The 16837-nt window shown below is 38.3% G+C and overlaps 1 protein-coding gene across 5 annotated transcripts in view; it reads right to left on the reverse strand.

Annotated features, from left to right (window-relative positions):
- Positions 1–16837, reverse strand: part of LOC133870811 (uncharacterized) — a 54248-nt gene that overhangs the window by 25524 nt on the left and 11887 nt on the right. For all 5 annotated transcript variants that reach the window (XR_009900795.1, XM_062308049.1, XM_062308041.1 and 2 more), the window contains exons 3-6: positions 10549–16541; positions 5466–6979; positions 4814–5077; positions 1984–2204 (exon numbers count right to left, since the gene is read on the reverse strand). Coding sequence is in view for 4 of the 5 variants with exons in the window: in XM_062308049.1 (XP_062164033.1) it covers positions 1984–2204; positions 4814–5077; positions 5466–6979; positions 10549–16541 (7992 nt within the window). In the remaining variant the exon portion in view is untranslated. The remainder of the gene's footprint in view (positions 1–1983; positions 2205–4813; positions 5078–5465; positions 6980–10548; positions 16542–16837) is intronic.

Below are 16837 nucleotides of genomic sequence, written 5' to 3' on the forward strand. Positions count from 1 at the left end.
ATATGCCTACTGAAACTTACTGTTGCAATTAGTCAAGGGAAATTTCAAGGGGTTGACGGCTTATATTGCCGTCAAAGTGTTGCCCCGCATCACAGAATCACCTGTTGTTGGAGTTGCCATACATAACCCAAAAAAGAAGGGGATAAGCAATCTCTCCCTTTACTTGATACAATCAAAAGTTACATTTATTCTTGTGTGAAAGAGATTCAAAAAAAAAAAAAAGGGTAAAGAAGGAAGAGAAACAAGGAGCAAAATGAAGGACATGAAGCTTTGTCAGTTAATAATTAGATGGAGAGGCCCACATATACACTAAAAATATGGAGAAGAGGCCGAAATATGAGGTGCCGATTTTATGTTTATAAAGCAAAGAGGTTTTGTGTCCCCATTGGCAAAGGCAATGCATTGCTTAACGAAATGAAGCCTCCTTTTATCTGGTGACCAATGTCATCATCTTTATTTCTGATCATTTTTGTCTAGCAGCAAATATGTGATTTACTATAATGTGCTTTGTGTGCTTATTGCCGGTGACTGCTGAAAATAGAGAAAAAATAACATAGTGATTCTATCATAATGTGATGATGCACTACAAGATACTGTTTAATATGGGTTAGAAATAGGTATACTATTTTACAGTTAGATTGGATTAGGATAAATTTGGGGAACATTTATACAATTATATTTCCACTCCATATATATACTTGATTTCAATCTCATTTTGATAATGTAAGCACTATTCAATCTTAATTTTTCAAGACAAAGATAATTAATAATGACTAGGAAGCTATGTATGTTGCTAATAGCTTAACACTATATTAGAAAACAAAGCCCATAAAAATCTATTGTCTTTTAGCTAGGGACAAAATTATGAGCATCAAGATTGCTTGTTAAAGTAATGATTAAATAATTAAATTTACCTCTTCCTATTAGCTTAACCTTTTGGGATAAATGGTGATTTAACATGGTATTAGAGCTAAAGGTCTTAAGTTCGAACTTTGACTCCATCATTTACCTTCATTTCAATTAAATATTTCACGTTTTGGGTCCCACCTATTAAAAATGTAGTTTGAGCTCACACGTGAGGGGGAGTGTTAAAGTCTTGGTTAAGTAATTAAATTTACCCTCATTTCAATTAAATATTCAACGTGTTAGGCATGACCTATGTATAATGCACATTGTTAACGTGCTTAATGGATAGACAATATTGATTTTCAAGGTTTCATATGAACCGAAAAAGTATATGAAAAATAAAACTCTATTCTATTCTATTCTATTAGAATTTTTTATTTTTCATTTTTTGTCTATATTTTCTATGGTTTTCTTATTTCGTTTTCTCTTCTTCTTTTTTTCTTTTTCCCCCTATTTTTTATGTAATTAATATATTATTTTTCATTCAAATTGCTTATTTTATCTTTTGTAAATTTTACACTAAATTCAAGAAAATAATGGTGAGAGAGAGTTTCCTATGGTTGTTTTTTGTACGGGGTATGATGATTTTTTAGTATATTATGTTTATTGAGTAGTTTTTTATTACTTTGTGTAACACAGAAAAGATAACACTATTATATTATATTAGTATTTTTCAGTTTTCATTTTTTATCTATATTTTCTATGCTTCTCTTCTTCCATTTATTTTTTATTTTTTTATTTTTTATTATGAAACTAAATTATAAAGAAGAATCCCGCGCATAGCACGGGTTATGAGCTTAACACCTATTAAAAAGATAGTTTGAGTCCACATGTGAGGGAGAGTGTCAAAGTATTGGTTAAATGATTAAATTTACCTCTTCTTATTATCCAATTAAATTCAAACTGTTGCTAAGTGCTGCCATATCTGATTTTCAGCTAAAAATTACTCATTCTTTTCTTTCTTCGCTTCTCCTCTAACATGAAAAAAAACATAGGAAATGTGGCCAAACATTATATTCCATAACCAATGGCTACAGATACTAAATGATTTGCTAAATCATTCATGAATGTTAATACCTGTAAAATTGACTTCAGGAATAGAAGTGTTCTAGATCCATGCTCCAAAAATCTGTCAGTTATTTGCTTTATTCTCTTTAATCCAATCTCCAGTCCATCTTTTAAACATTCTGACGACAACGGCATGCGGATAATGGTAGAATCTGATGGTGACCATGACATATTTTGACCAATCATCATCGGACTAAATTGATCACAAAATCGCCCAGTCAAATTAGTACCTGAAATACCACAGAAAAAGTTGCAATTCTTCAATTCTATTCATGCAGGAGACTAATCATAAAGATCCAAAGCATTCCAAAAGTAACCATCCAAGAAAACTTAAGGATAAATCACATCTTTTCGCCCACAACAACGGGATCAGTTGCAATATCACCTTAAATTTTTTGAGCAATAGGGGGCCCACCATTGAGAACAAAACTACCGGCAGACCATGTAATAACCCTCAAATGTCATACAAAAGGGTGGCAATCTAACACTCTTTTGAGACCCTTGCAAGGTAAAATTAAAATGGATTCCCCGTAGGAGAAAACAAAAGAGAAAACAAGAAAAGAAAATTATCTTTTGCTGAAAACATATAGCGGTTGGTCTCTCTATTTCTCTCTCACTGTCATGACAGCGCTATTTTTTTTCTCTTGCATCTATTGTGATCCCGCTTATCTCAAAGACGTTCATGCAGCGCTCCAAAAGAAGAGAAGAAACTCGTAATGCAAGTTGTGCGGCGCACTACCTTATTCCACAACTTTCACACGACTTCTCACTGTTTTATAAGAAAACAAAGTCGGCAAAGTGTTTTTTTATAAATAATTCACTTCATAGAAGAGTGCAGATGAGCACAACCCTAGTACACAGGAAGTATACAGAAAGCCCCCCTACATGCTAAAAGACGAACAAAAATCCACAAATTCAAAAAAGTTACAAAAATGAGAGATTATACGCCATAGTTCAACTAAAGAGCGATTTGACCAGGTTGTTCTTAAGCTCCTCTCTTGTCTTCTCACAATCTTCAAAACATCCAGCATTCCTCTCTCTCCATATGCTCCATTAAGCACAATAGGGCCATCCTCAACACATCTAGAACTGAGCGGCTACCCACCTGACCTCGCCAACAATCTAACCCATGGACCAGCCTTGCAGGCATAACCAAGTGGACTCCAAACAAGATAAAGAACACACTCCATAATTCTCTTGCCACTTTGCAATGGAGTAAAAGATGATCAATAGATTCTCCGCTCCTCCTACATATACAACACTATTCCACCACTATGACTCCTCTCTTCTTCAAATTATCCAAAGTCAAAATCTTCCCATGAGCTGTTGCCCACACAAAAAAACTCTCTCATGAGGGGCTTTAACTTTCCAAACACTCCTCCAAGGAAAAGAAGAATCCCTTGAAGTAGATAACTCATGAAAAAACGACCTCACCTCAAAGTTCTTCCTCTTTGAAGGAATCCACCGAATACAATCTTCACTACCTTGTCTCCAACTGAGTGAATACAACACACCACACAAAGTCGGCATAGTAACAAACCAAAAACCAAAGGGCAATAGGAAAAAGCAGCAGGGCCCACAGACTTTATGCGATGAGTCACCACGTCAACAAAAAGAAACACTGCATTTTACCCCATAGTTTGGGATAGAAAAGAGCAATTTACCCAAAATTTAATTAAGAAAAACATAACCCAGAACATTAATTTTAAGAAAAGAAAACAATACAGACATTTTAACATGCAGAAAAACGAGGCACTGGACATGGCAACCACATCACTGAAAAAATAAGGAAAAATAAGAAAATCATAAACCGCTGAGAATTTTGGATATAACATAAGCCTCACCTTTACAACTTCCAAACAATTCCACAATGCCAGCCACCATGAAAAATTTCTTTACATCAATGAAATTCTTTTGGAAATAATCATGTTACCTGATCAATTTAATTTTCTGCCCACAAAACTCCACTGATATAACTTAGTCTCACCATTTCAACCAACTATCAGTTATCCTTGCGATCTCCAAAATTCTTTAGTCCAAATTTTTTTCCAAAAGAGTTCCTAAAGTTCCCATTTCTAGGATGTGCTTCCCACAATGAACACTCAGAACCTTACTTGCAACTAACACCTTTTAATGTACAAGGAGGAAAAAGTAAACATATAGGTTATATGACACCCACCATAGATGTGGATGATAGTGTACAACATCTCAGCAGTAATCCTGTTTATGAAATAAAATATCATCCTTCATAAAGTGCAAGAAAATAGCCAAATTAAAAAAGAGGCATACAAATCTAGCCAGTCTTATAAAAATAAACAACTGTTACTCATATTATGGCAAACTTTTCTGACTAAAACCCAGTGACCAACAATCCCTTTATTCCTCATACAAATTAGGGCGTGATGCCTTAACTGACATTTCTTTCTGCAGCTTCAGCCGAACATATTTGAAGAGAAAAAAATGTCAGGACAGAGGAAAATTTAAAATGGCGTCCTATGGAAATGCCACTTCAGAAATTAACAGTAGTGTCCAGTGGCATCACACACACACACACACAGAAGTTCTTATGAACTTCCATCTGGTATCAGAAAAGCCAGCTACTCCAAGATTCTCAGACTCAACTACTCCCCCACAAAACACTATAATATGCTCCCATAGTAGCGTTCCCAACCAAAGCTATACATCAACATAACACACTCTAAGTACAGCCACAAAAATGTCACTTGTAAAAAAGTGACAGATATTTGAGAATATGGCCCTTGTGGGGTCAACTATGAAAAAGTAACATGGTAAGCAAAGTAGTGAATCACTAATATATGAATGGTGTCGAGCAAGATACCAGTCAGTGAAAACATTTTTGCTGCAGGAGCACAAGCTGAAGGTAGAGCTAATGCCAGACCACGAGGATCAAACATGTAAAAGTAGCCACCAGAAATAATTGATAGGAGATCACAGACGAAATAACAGCTAAGCAGTCCCAAACCATAGTTAAGAGTATCGCCCCGAAGTCTCCATGGAGGGAGGAGCTGGAGGCCACTTACTTCCTCTCTACTCAAGCTGACCCCTTCCAAAATGGCTACTAGGGCAGGCCCTTGAAATTCACCTGTACAAGTCACAATGCAAAAAAGATTCAGAATAATGCTCCAATTTATGATAAGGCTAGAAAAATGCTATGACCTACATCTACAAATGCCATATAAAACATAATAGAGTTTAACAAATTAGATTGCACTCAGTTGCACCATGACTTCAGAAGTAAATTCCACTTTTTTTTCTCAAGAGTTGCAACTGCTTTAAAGCATGGAAGGATATTTATTAAAACTAATATACCTCTGCCACCTGAAATGGCTGATAACAACAGCAACTGCTAAAACAATAGCTGTATTTTTAAGCCGAGAACCTCTAGATATGTCCGTTAACATTGAGGAACCATTCCTATAACATTAGCACACATGCTAAGCAATAACAAACTACAGTAATTGTATTGGTACCTAGATTGTACTGCAGCAAAGACTGGCGAGGATGTTCCCTCTTGTCAAAGATAAGGTGTAGCTTTTTGGCTTTGCAGCAATCTGCCAACTCAAGAAGGTCAAACAACAAGAAGTCATTGTTCCCATACAATGCCAAAAGCTCATTTATTCTAGCATAGTCCATGCATGACAAATCTTTAGTCATCTCTTCATCGACCAAAGAGAGGCATCGAAGTGACTGTACACCCAACCTGTTTGCCAGATCATTGCTGATACTTGGATGTGCAAAATGTTTCCCAGCAGGAGTATGGTTTTCCATCCATGGTGCATCATTGTACACAAGATCCCGTGCATGCCTTAGAACTCCAAAAGAATCTGGAATTAAGAATGGAGTCTCAGAAACTTCAAACAATGGTTTGTCTGAGCAACAGTCAGCAACAGCTTCGAGGACACAATGGACAAAACTTAACTGATCTGTGGACAATGGGAACCCTTTCACATCATTCTGCAAGCGCTGTAATACATTAAAATAGTCCCATACATCAAAACTAAGTCTGACACCCAATTCCAAAAGCAAAACTCTAAATTCCGATAATTCAGATGGAACAACAAACAAATAAGGAGAGAACTTGACAGGTGAATCAAATGCAAGTGCATTTGGAGATACAAAATCATCGCCAATCCAAACCCAGGAAACACCGGTTAAAGCTGATTTTAGCACCATCAAATCCTCGGTACCAATATAATCTTGCAATTTTGAGTAAAGCAATGGTATCCCTTTTTGCAGTGCAGCATCAAAATCAGGTTCCACCAAAGACTGTAACTTAAGCTGGCCATAGAACTTGGATAGCTCAATTAACTGAGTGGATAAAACATCTATGGTTGGGCAATCCATCCAACCAAGTTTATGTTGTAGGTACATTGAGCAGCATTCGCCATCTAGTATATGCATTGAACACGACACCATCCACATCTGTGTTTTAGGTCTCACCATGCTTGGGGCTGCTACTTGATTACGTGATTTTAACCAAGGGAGTCCTTTTAAAGGTGGATCAACAGAAACAGGACACCAAGCAATAGCCTTCATTTCAGACCAAAATTCTTCTTCCGGTTTGTCATCAATAATGGTGCCTAAAAGAAAACTAGAGTCAAGATTTTCTACACAATAGTTCTTATCCCTCTCGGAAGAGTCAACACACATTGGATTACCATCTACAAGACTGTTGTCATTACGTAGCATGGCACCCTCCGATTCATCCCAATTTCCTGCCCCTCCATCAGTTGAGAGCTTTAATGCCAGAGCATCTAAACAGACAAGTAACTTCCTCCCATAACTCAGAGCTTCTGAGTCCCCAGCATCATGCAATAGAGAAACTGATCTAGCACAATCAAGCAAACCAGAAAAACCTAGAGTTCTTCTAAGCCCAAGGCTTACTAAAGTCTCCAAAGTTTCAGGATCAGAGAATCTGTCAGAAGGAAAGAAAACTTCACTGTGCAGCATCTTTCGCAGCTCAGGAACACGAGGATCATAAAGCCTGCCAAAGTATTATAATAAGAAATACATTAATATCAAATGCTTTTCATGATGCTAATACAAGTAAGACTAACTGCCTGAATAGGATTAGTTGTCCAAACTATCATGCTCCCGTTTGCAAACATTTACCATAAGTTTGTCATAATATTTGTCTGGGGAAGCAAGTTGCACACCACCACTTACTTTCAAAAGACAGCATCTTACACATTCAAAAGAAAGAAAAAAAACACATCATCCCAGACACTAGAAAGAAAAGTAATAATTGCCATGTAGATAATCATATGCATCCCCAATTTATCACAAGGTTTCCCATATAAGCAAAACCCAATTTAAGGCCAAGATTATGAATCCCAGTACATAGAATATGAACTCAGATCTTGAAAACAAAATTAAACCAAGCAAGAAATAAACCCACAAAAGTAAAGATGCATCAAAGTTACCCTTATCACTCTGATTAAAACAAGGGGAAATACAATTTACCCCTTCCCCCGCCCCCCCAAAAGTTTGCCCACTTTTTTACTTTTGCCTCTAATGTTTAAAAAGTTGCAATATGCCCCAACAAAGTTTCCAAAATTCTCAACGCAAGCACTCCATTAGCCATTTTCGTCTCCTTTGACAGAAAATGGCTCACGTGCGCCGCACATGCATTTTTTGGTACAACAATTCCAAAATTTCCACATATACACGTGTTAATTCCCAAAATGCCCTTGTTTAAAAATTAAAAAAAAAAAAAAAAAAAAAAAAAAAAAAAAAAGAAGAAGAAGGAAAAGGGGGGGGGGGGGGGGGGGGGGGGGGCGAACCAACTCCATGGATCGTGGGGGGCAAGTCTTTTTTCTTTCTTTCTTTATTTTCTTATTACTTTTTTTTTAATAAAAAAATAATAATAATAATTTTTTTTTTTTTGATAAATAATTGTAATTCAATTCATTAAAAGCGCATAGGGGCGTAACCCTTATACAAGAAAAGTATACAATAGAGCCCCTAAATAGGACTAGAAGAGAATAAATTTAAAAAGTTTACATAAGTAAAATTATTCAAGTAATGATGGGACGCTATCCAAATATATAACATATTAAGCAAACGCTTTCGTAGCTTCACCATTGATATCTCTATATCTTCAAAGAGCCGCGCATTCCGTTCCCACCAAATACACCACAATAAACACAAAGGAGCTAACCGCCAAGCTTCTTTAACACGACCATACCCAACGACGCACCCCAACTAGTCAACAACTCTAACACCGTTCGTAGCATAACCCACTCTACCCCAAGTAAGATAAGAATGTAACTCCAAAGATCGTGGGTGACTTCGCAATGAAGCAACAAATGATCAATAGACTCCTCATTCTTCTTACACATACAACACCACTCAATCACTACGACATTACTTTTACGCAAGTTATCATGCGTCAAAATTTTACCCAAAGCTGCTGGCCATACAAAAAAGCCACCTTAGTCAGAGCCTTAACACACCAAATACTCTTCCACGGAAATGATGGGCTATTTTTCCTAATAAGCACTCCATAATAGGATCTCACTTCAAAAAAACCCCTTTTAGAGGGGTTCCAAAAGTCGCCATCTCTATGTTGAACCAAAATAGAGTAAAGCCTCTCGAAGAAAGAAAGAACCATCTCTATCTCTCAATCCTGGATTTGCCTCATAAAAAGAACATTCCATTAAATAACTACGTTATGAACGACCAAGTTATCCACCACCATTGCATCTTTGTTCCTCACAATACTAAACAGAACTGGAAAGCACTGCTTCAAAGATCTATCCCCACACCACCAATCATGCCAGAAACTAATATGTGACCCATCCCCCACCTCAAAACAAACAAAATTACAAAACTTCTCCCATCCCCTCCTAATATGTTTCCACACACTCACTCCAAAGGAACCCGACACCTCTTTCGAACACCACCCACCCTTTAGACTCTCAAATTTTGCGTTAATCACCAATCGCCATAAAGCATCTCTCTCCCTGCCATATCTCTACAACCATTTACCCAGAAGAGCTTGATTAAACTGGATGAAGTTGTGAACTCCCAACCCACCTGAATGCAAAGGAGTACAAATCCTGTTCCATATCACTAAATAAAATTTGGCCTCATCTCCAATACCACCCCAAAGAAAAGCCTTTAGAATTTTATCAAGACGATTAGCCACCCTCACTGGAATAGGGAACAGCGACAAGAGATATGTAGGAAGATTGGGGAGCGTACTTTTAAGAAAAGTCAGCCGCCCACCCTTTGACAAAGACATACGCTTCCATCCAGCCAACCTCCTTTCCTTTTTCTCAATAACACTATTCCAAATAGACACGGATTTGTAAAAAGCACCCAATGGCAAACCCAAGTATGTCAATGGCAAAGAAACGACCCGACATCCAAGTAGGTGAGCCAACCTATCGACATCCTCTACCCACCAATAGGAACAACTTCTGATTTTCCTAAGTTAATCCTTAAGCCCGAACCTACCTCAAAGCATAGAAAGATACAACTCAGATGTCGAATCTGTTCTTCTTGCGCACCACAAAAAATCAATGCGTCATCAGCAAATAGTAAATTATTCACAACTAAAGCCTCGGACTCCCTGGATCCCACTGAAAATCCTATCAAATTGCCCTGATCCAAAGCGGCAATCAGCATCCGGCTCAAAGCCTCCATAACCACCACAAACAATAAAGGAGAAAGAGGATCTCCTTGTCGCAAAAAAAGAGCATTGCAAAGTCGGAAATTTAGGTATTTTCAATAATTTCAGTTAAAAAAGACGAAAATCAATCACAGATTGGTCACAATGAGAATTCTGAAAACTTTGTTGGAGCACATTGCAACATTTTAAACATTTGAGGCAAAAGTGAAAAAGGTGGTCAAACTTTGGGGGGGGGGGGGGGGGGTAAATTGTATTTTCTCCTTAAAACAAAATGAAACTAAATAAGAAATAGATTTGAAAGGATGCAACAATGTTACCCTTATCACTCTAACAAGTACCTCATGATATATTCATAGTATAGCCTCCATAGACCCAGAAATGTCATGAAGTTAAAAGCTTTCAGAATGATTACAATTTATTGCCAAATCAGATGGAGGAAGAATATAAACAGAATATATATTTTCTTCTCAAAAAAGAGGAGAAATTGAAAAAAAAAAATGGAAAGTTAAGCATCATATACTATAACTAAAGAAAGGCCTAACCCAGTGATGAACCCAGAAAAGCAAGAAAGTGGCACAGATGATAAGGAAACTGCCAAAGGTGAATATTAATCCAGATTGATTTTATTTATGTAATATGATTCTATTCAAAATCATTCAAAAAACAATACTTAAAACTTCAGTGAACATTTATTTCATTAAAATAACTCACAAAGACATACAAGAAACCAAAATATCATTAGTTTATAAGTACATGACGTAGGCAAATCGTGATTTTAAAAAGTTCTAATTTTTAAATGGAAGAAGAATAAGAAGAAGAATAGAGGGTCAAAAAAGGGGTTGAAACTGGCATTACCCATAATAGAAGTACACAAATTTTAATCATCTAGAAATCAAGAATTGCATGAAAAATCATACCTGGATGGCTGTTGCCAAGATCCATTGGCTGCCAACACAAAAGGTGTTGTGGAAAGTGCAGATTTAATTGAAATATCCTCTTCAATCAATAGCTTCACATCATGTAGAATGGCTGAAAGAGCCTCCTGCTGTGAAACAAATTCCGACATGCGGTTGAGCACAAAATCTTTGTAGAGTTCCACCCTGGAGGGTTCTTTAATCTCCAAATACCTTCTCAAAATGATTCTTTCCTTTTCTGTTTCTGTGCGTACAAAGTCATCATTCAAAAGATCATCGTGCACACCATTAGGTTTAAGCCATTTGATAGGTTTACTCAAACTTACTAGCTTTCTAGTTCTATATGACTCAAACATAGGTAGGCATTTGATGATGTCAATATGTGTGTCTTCAATATGCTCTTCAAAGAACCATTTGGACTGAAGAATAAAACTCCGGAGTTCATGTAGCTCCCCTTCTGATGCATCACAAAAAAGCCCCTCAATATTTTCTAGCTTACCAGCAATCGCCAGAAACGCTTTTATTATGCCAGTTGCCGTTGGTGACTGCACAAACTTTTCCAACTGTGGATGATCTATTGGTAGGTCATGCCTCAAGAATAGACATCCTACTTTCAGCAACAAAGAGGACATGTTCTCACTCCACCCATCATTTTTAATCACATTTGAATTTTCAACTAGTTGCAAAAGATAATTACTCCCAGCAGGCAAAATAGGCCAGTTAGAAAACACGGAAAGGTTATCACAAGATGACTTCAAATAGCCCCACAGAAGTCTTATCCAGTCTAAACTTGGATGGCCCTGATGACCAGGAGTCCAAGTCACCTGTTTTGCATGCTGCCACTCTGCTGGAAGTAATTTCAAAAAGAGTTTCTCAAGCAAATCGCATGAGAGAAAAGAAATATTCGAGTCTTTGCCAAGGGCTATGTCACATAGCTTCCCATGAATTCCTTCTGGGATTTCGCCGTCAACTAGTTGATGTGGAACTGAATCCTTGAGAAGACCATACTCGTCCCCCTTTGAAATATAGATTCTTTCACCAAACCCCTTCCTGTCAATTTTTGTAAATGACCCATCAGCAAGAGGTAATAATGGCAAACCACATAAACTGTCCAATTGAACAGGTACTATTAAGTCAATTAAGCAATATTCAAGGGTCAAAATCATTGCATTCCGGTCCTTAAATCCACGTTTTCTATAAATCAACAAAGTCCTTAACAACTCTGGTGTCAGGAAATTCAACGAAGGGCAGAACTCTCTGAATCTCTCTACAATTTGCTGAGAAACGGTCACAAGAGGTAGACCAGCATCTGATAATGCCTCTACAAGATCATGTGCCTTGTGGAAAGTAAAATCAGGAAAAACAGCTTGCTTGGTTGAAATCCACTGTCCCCCTCTTGCTTTTGTGAATAATACCCGAAGACTAAAATCAGCAACAAAAATGTAGAGATTCCGAATCACTGATGCCCAAGGTTCTAATCCTGCTGTTGTAGGCCATAATGAAAAAAATAAATCACAGGGGCCAACCTCCAATGCGACTTTCTCAAGCAAATGACCATAAGCAGGGGCAACAACATCTTCAAGGATGTAAATATTCCAGTCTGAGCGTTTTTTTCCACCACCTGCCATGTCATTACCAAACCAGATGTCCCTACGATTTGAGGACAATTCAAAATATGCATTAATATGTGCTGGAAGACCAGTGCTAATTGGCAGTGGCAAAAAGCAGAAGGCGCGGCCTTCGAAATCCTTCCTATCTTGAGTGGAAGCCGTAGGAACCTGAAACAAATCGGGAGTATTCATAACCAAATCCTCTGTCTTTGGGATGTCAATCAATTTCCTGTCAACCTTGACAGAATGTAAATATGCAGCAACACATGCCCATGGGATAGAATTATAGGACTTGTCATTAGATGCTGCAGAGTTTTTCTTAGCTAACCCACCACCTATACATTCAGTTGTCATCCAACAGTGTGATATATCACCAGATGAGCTGTGCTCCGTAGTAATAATCTTTTGACATTTATATGGCAAATCTCTATCAATGGACTTTCTCAATTTCTTCAGGAAGTGGTCTTTATCCATTCCAGTATGCAGATTTCCATTGAAGAGGCTAAACATATCCTGTAGTGCATTGGATTCAATTTCAGGCTCACTAATGCAATGCTTGTCCACACGACGTATAAGCTGCATTTCATGTCCAGGTCCCTCCTTCACAAAAACAGAGATAACTTTCACATTCCGCAGGAAAAGCAGAGCATCAGACACAACCTCTGAGAAAGAAGAAAAAAGAGAAATGATATCTTCAGGGGCGTATCCTTCTTTCTTTATTTGGCTTCGGGAAGCAACAGTCTCAGTCCTAAGTGGAAAACGAAATAAGGTTCCAGGAAATGGGTGCTGCAAATCACAACCAAAGTGTAAGTAAGGAGAGAATTGATCAGGAAATTGTTCCAAGATCCTTCGACCCACAAATTTTATTCGCAGGCCAGGGTGGGAGGGAGAAATCCCAGGCAAATTACATGCATGAGGATCAAACATAACAATGTTTTCCCCAGAAACAAATGTGGGGATATCTGTAAAATGATAGACACAATTAAAACCCAACCCAAATCTTCCAATTGCAAAGGGCTTCTCTAGTTTACTTTCTTGACCAATGCGTGAGATGGCATAAAGATCTTGCGGACTGAAAACAGAGTCATTAAAACAGTACAATGCAGGGCCTTGCCAATCTGCCATTTCAGGAGAGAGAACAGAAGAAGTCCCATACTGAGTTTTATCCAAGAGAAAGGTCACCTCAGAAGCTCCTGCATCCTCTGCATTTTGTACCAGCTCAAATAGAATCCCAGGTCCATCTGCATACATTTCAAGTATATGTTTAAGCCTCGTTGTCAAGGCTTCATGCTGTCCAAAAGCTTCTGCAGCTCCGGACAAACTCACATTCATCGAATCAGCACTCTCAGCTAGCAAGGTTCTACGAAGCGAGCAGACACCAAGTTTTTCAGCAACATCATTGGATATGTTCCCATGAACAAATCTATGAACTGTTCTCTTCATGTTCAATGTCAAATTTGAGGCACCAAGAAATGAGTTATCATGATCTTCTGAGCCAAGCAACCAGGGAGCATCATTATAAACCAAGTCACTGGCAGGAAGTAGTCTGCCTGAAACATCAGGTAAATAGACCTTTACTTGCTGGTCACAAAAAGGAGCTTCAGCCAGATGCTGCACAATCAATATGGCTGCCCTGATTTCTGGTGCATCAAGAGGGGAGGAACCCTTCTTCACAGCCATTCTACACAGAATATCAGCGTAATCAGTGGGCGTCAGGAATTCCCGAATGCCAAGTTCTAAAAAAAAATTTCTGAAAACTGCTAAATCAACAGGTATAACACGTATATAAGGAGCCAAATGGAGTGGACCATCAAGGACCACCTCGTCCGAGGTTGCAAATCCATCTCCCACCCATATCCACCGACAACCTTCAAGAACAGCCTTTACAATGTCCATCTCATCTGAGCCACTCAAGCCTGTCAGTATTGAGTATATCCTCGGCATTGACAGGGCTAATTCTTGCCTGAGAACCTGATCATTCACTATCTCATTATTTTTTCCAAGCTCAAGTAGTTGAGCAGCAATCACACTTCCACCTGGCAGAGAAGACCATCCAAGTCCATATGATAGTGCTGTGGAAGAGCATTCTCCATCCAGTATTCGCATGCTCGCAGAAACAAGCCACAAGTCCGTTTGCAATCTTACAAGCTTGGGGGGAGCAACCATGGATGACACAACAGGCCATGGTAATGTCTGAAAAGGAGCAGAAACTAAAACTGGGCACCAGCAGATCATCCGGAGATCATTCCAGAACTTTTCAAGGTCAGATTTCAAGTTGCGAGGTCTGAATGCAGTTGCAGCTCGTGAGAACATTCTGTTCACTGTTCCTTGATCATCATTTGCTGGACTGGGTAGCCACTTCATAGCATTAGCTTCTAAGTAGGAGAGAAGTACTTTGCCTCTTGAATATGCAGTTTGTTGATCCTCATGCATTAATCGTTCTACCTGCCTAGCGCTTTCTATCACAGTCTGAGGAGATACAGACGTTCTAAGGCCCAATCCTTGTAGCATGTCCAAAATGCCAGATTCTTGGAAAGGACCATAAGGGAAATTATCAGAGTCTTCTAATAATGCATATAATTCTTCATTACGAGGATCATACAACATGTCAGGACACCTAAGAGCACCACTAAGGGTTGGGACAAATTCCAAACTTCTCAAGCATTCCCGGAGAGACAAGTCCTCAACACACAATTGTGGTAGGTTTTGCAAAACAGAGAGCATGACACCGTCACGAATTTCAGGTTGCAACTCCCTGACTCTACCGAACACCTGTTTTCTGTAGAAACATGCCTTCCCCATTCTCTCAATTCCATAATACCTTAACAGAATCTCTTCTTCACGAGTCGAAGAGCCAACAATGAACTCACCTCCCAAAAAGTATTCAGGGACATCATATGGTGGTAAATACTTTCGAGGATTCTCTAGGTCAGAAAATTGGATACCTTGAGAAGATCCTCCACCAAAGACTCTATAGATAGGCAGCATCTTGCAATTTCTAATGTTAGAATCATCCATACAGTCTCCGATATACCATTTTGGATCAAAAAGAAATCCACGAAGCTCATTCCTCTCTTCCACTCCCAAAATACGAAGAGTTTGCACAATGCTGCAACCATCTGAAGAGACAACATCAAATATTGATTCCAAAACACCTGCAGCATCGGCATCACATACATAGTGACATAAATCTGGGTGTTCAACTCCATAATTGGGATTTAGTATCTTGCATCCAATCATAGCAAGTATGTCTCGCATCTTAATGGAAAGTTTTGCTGCACTAATAAGTTTCGATTGTTTAGAAACTCTGTACAGGTGCCCAGATGTGGATGGCAAGATAGGCCAATCACCACACAACAACAAGTTCTCACACTGATTCTGCAGATATTGCCACAATAACACAAACCATGATACAGTCGGATGATCATGACAAGACTCTGGGTCCCAGAAAACTTTGCTTTTATATTTCCATTCAGCAGGTACAAACATAGGGAAGAACTGAAGGAAATAATGAATGCTGAAAATAACAAGATTTGACCTTGATGACTTTGCAATACCAGAAAGTCTAGTCAGTATGTTGAGAGGAATCTTCTGATCAATTAATCTATTAGAAATTTGTTGAAGTAGCATGTACTCTAACTCACTGCAAACAAAATAAAAAATTCCTTTTGTTGCTTCTGACAATAATCCGAAATCACCATTTGCCAAAGGAAGCAAAGGTAGATCATATGCATGTGTAACAGCTTCAGCATCTATTAAGTCTTCAAGACAATATTCCAACAGTACAAGCTTGTAAGATTTGCTTAAAGAAACAAGAGTTTTGCATTCCCTAAGAAAATGGCGTACTGTATCAGGAGTTACCACTTTCTGCTTAACTTCAGAAGCGTCTCTCAAAAGCGTATTAAACAAAACATCAGGTAAATGCACAATAGGCATTCCTAGCTGCACCAGGGCCTCACCAAGCTCCTTACTTTTACTGAATTCCTCGTCATGAAGAAAAGCTTCAACTGGTGAAACCCATTTTCCTCCTTCAAGTTCTGAATACAACACAGGAGCATTGCAGATGTTTCTGTATATCTGCTTGACCAAAATATTCCACGGCTCTTCAAAAGAACCATTGGGCCATAAAGAATAGTATAAATTTGATGGACCCAGCAACCCTTGCACACCAAGCAGCAATTGTGTAAAAATGGGAGCCACAACATCTTCTAAAAGAAGCCTGTTCCAGGTAGAACGAATTTTTCCACTTCTGTCCATGTCAGCTCCATACCAAATGCCACGACGGTTTGACGACACCTCAAAGTACCCATTAACTTGGACACTTAATCCGGTTCTAACAGGTAGAGGAAGGAAACAGAATGCCCGACCAAGCTTAAGAGCATTATTCTGTTAAAAATCAATTGCAATAACATGAGAATGTCTTGGTAAAAAGGGAAAAAAGAACGAACAAAAAAAGATCCAAAACAGGAAAATAATTAACTAAAAGCAGCAAGTCATTGGTTTTTCACAAGAGTACTCGGCCAGTCATTCCCACAATCATGCACATAGAACAACATGAGTATTAATACAGAACAAGCAAAACAAGCCTTCTAAACAATAAGTATGAAATAAGATCCACAAGCACAATTAATTCAAGAATCCTGAACTAACAACCTAAATTAAGGAAAGCACCAAGAAATACT

The sequence above is a fragment of the Alnus glutinosa genome, chromosome 1 (genome assembly GCF_958979055.1).
Source record: "Alnus glutinosa chromosome 1, dhAlnGlut1.1, whole genome shotgun sequence".
NCBI classification, from domain to species: domain Eukaryota; kingdom Viridiplantae; phylum Streptophyta; class Magnoliopsida; order Fagales; family Betulaceae; genus Alnus; species Alnus glutinosa.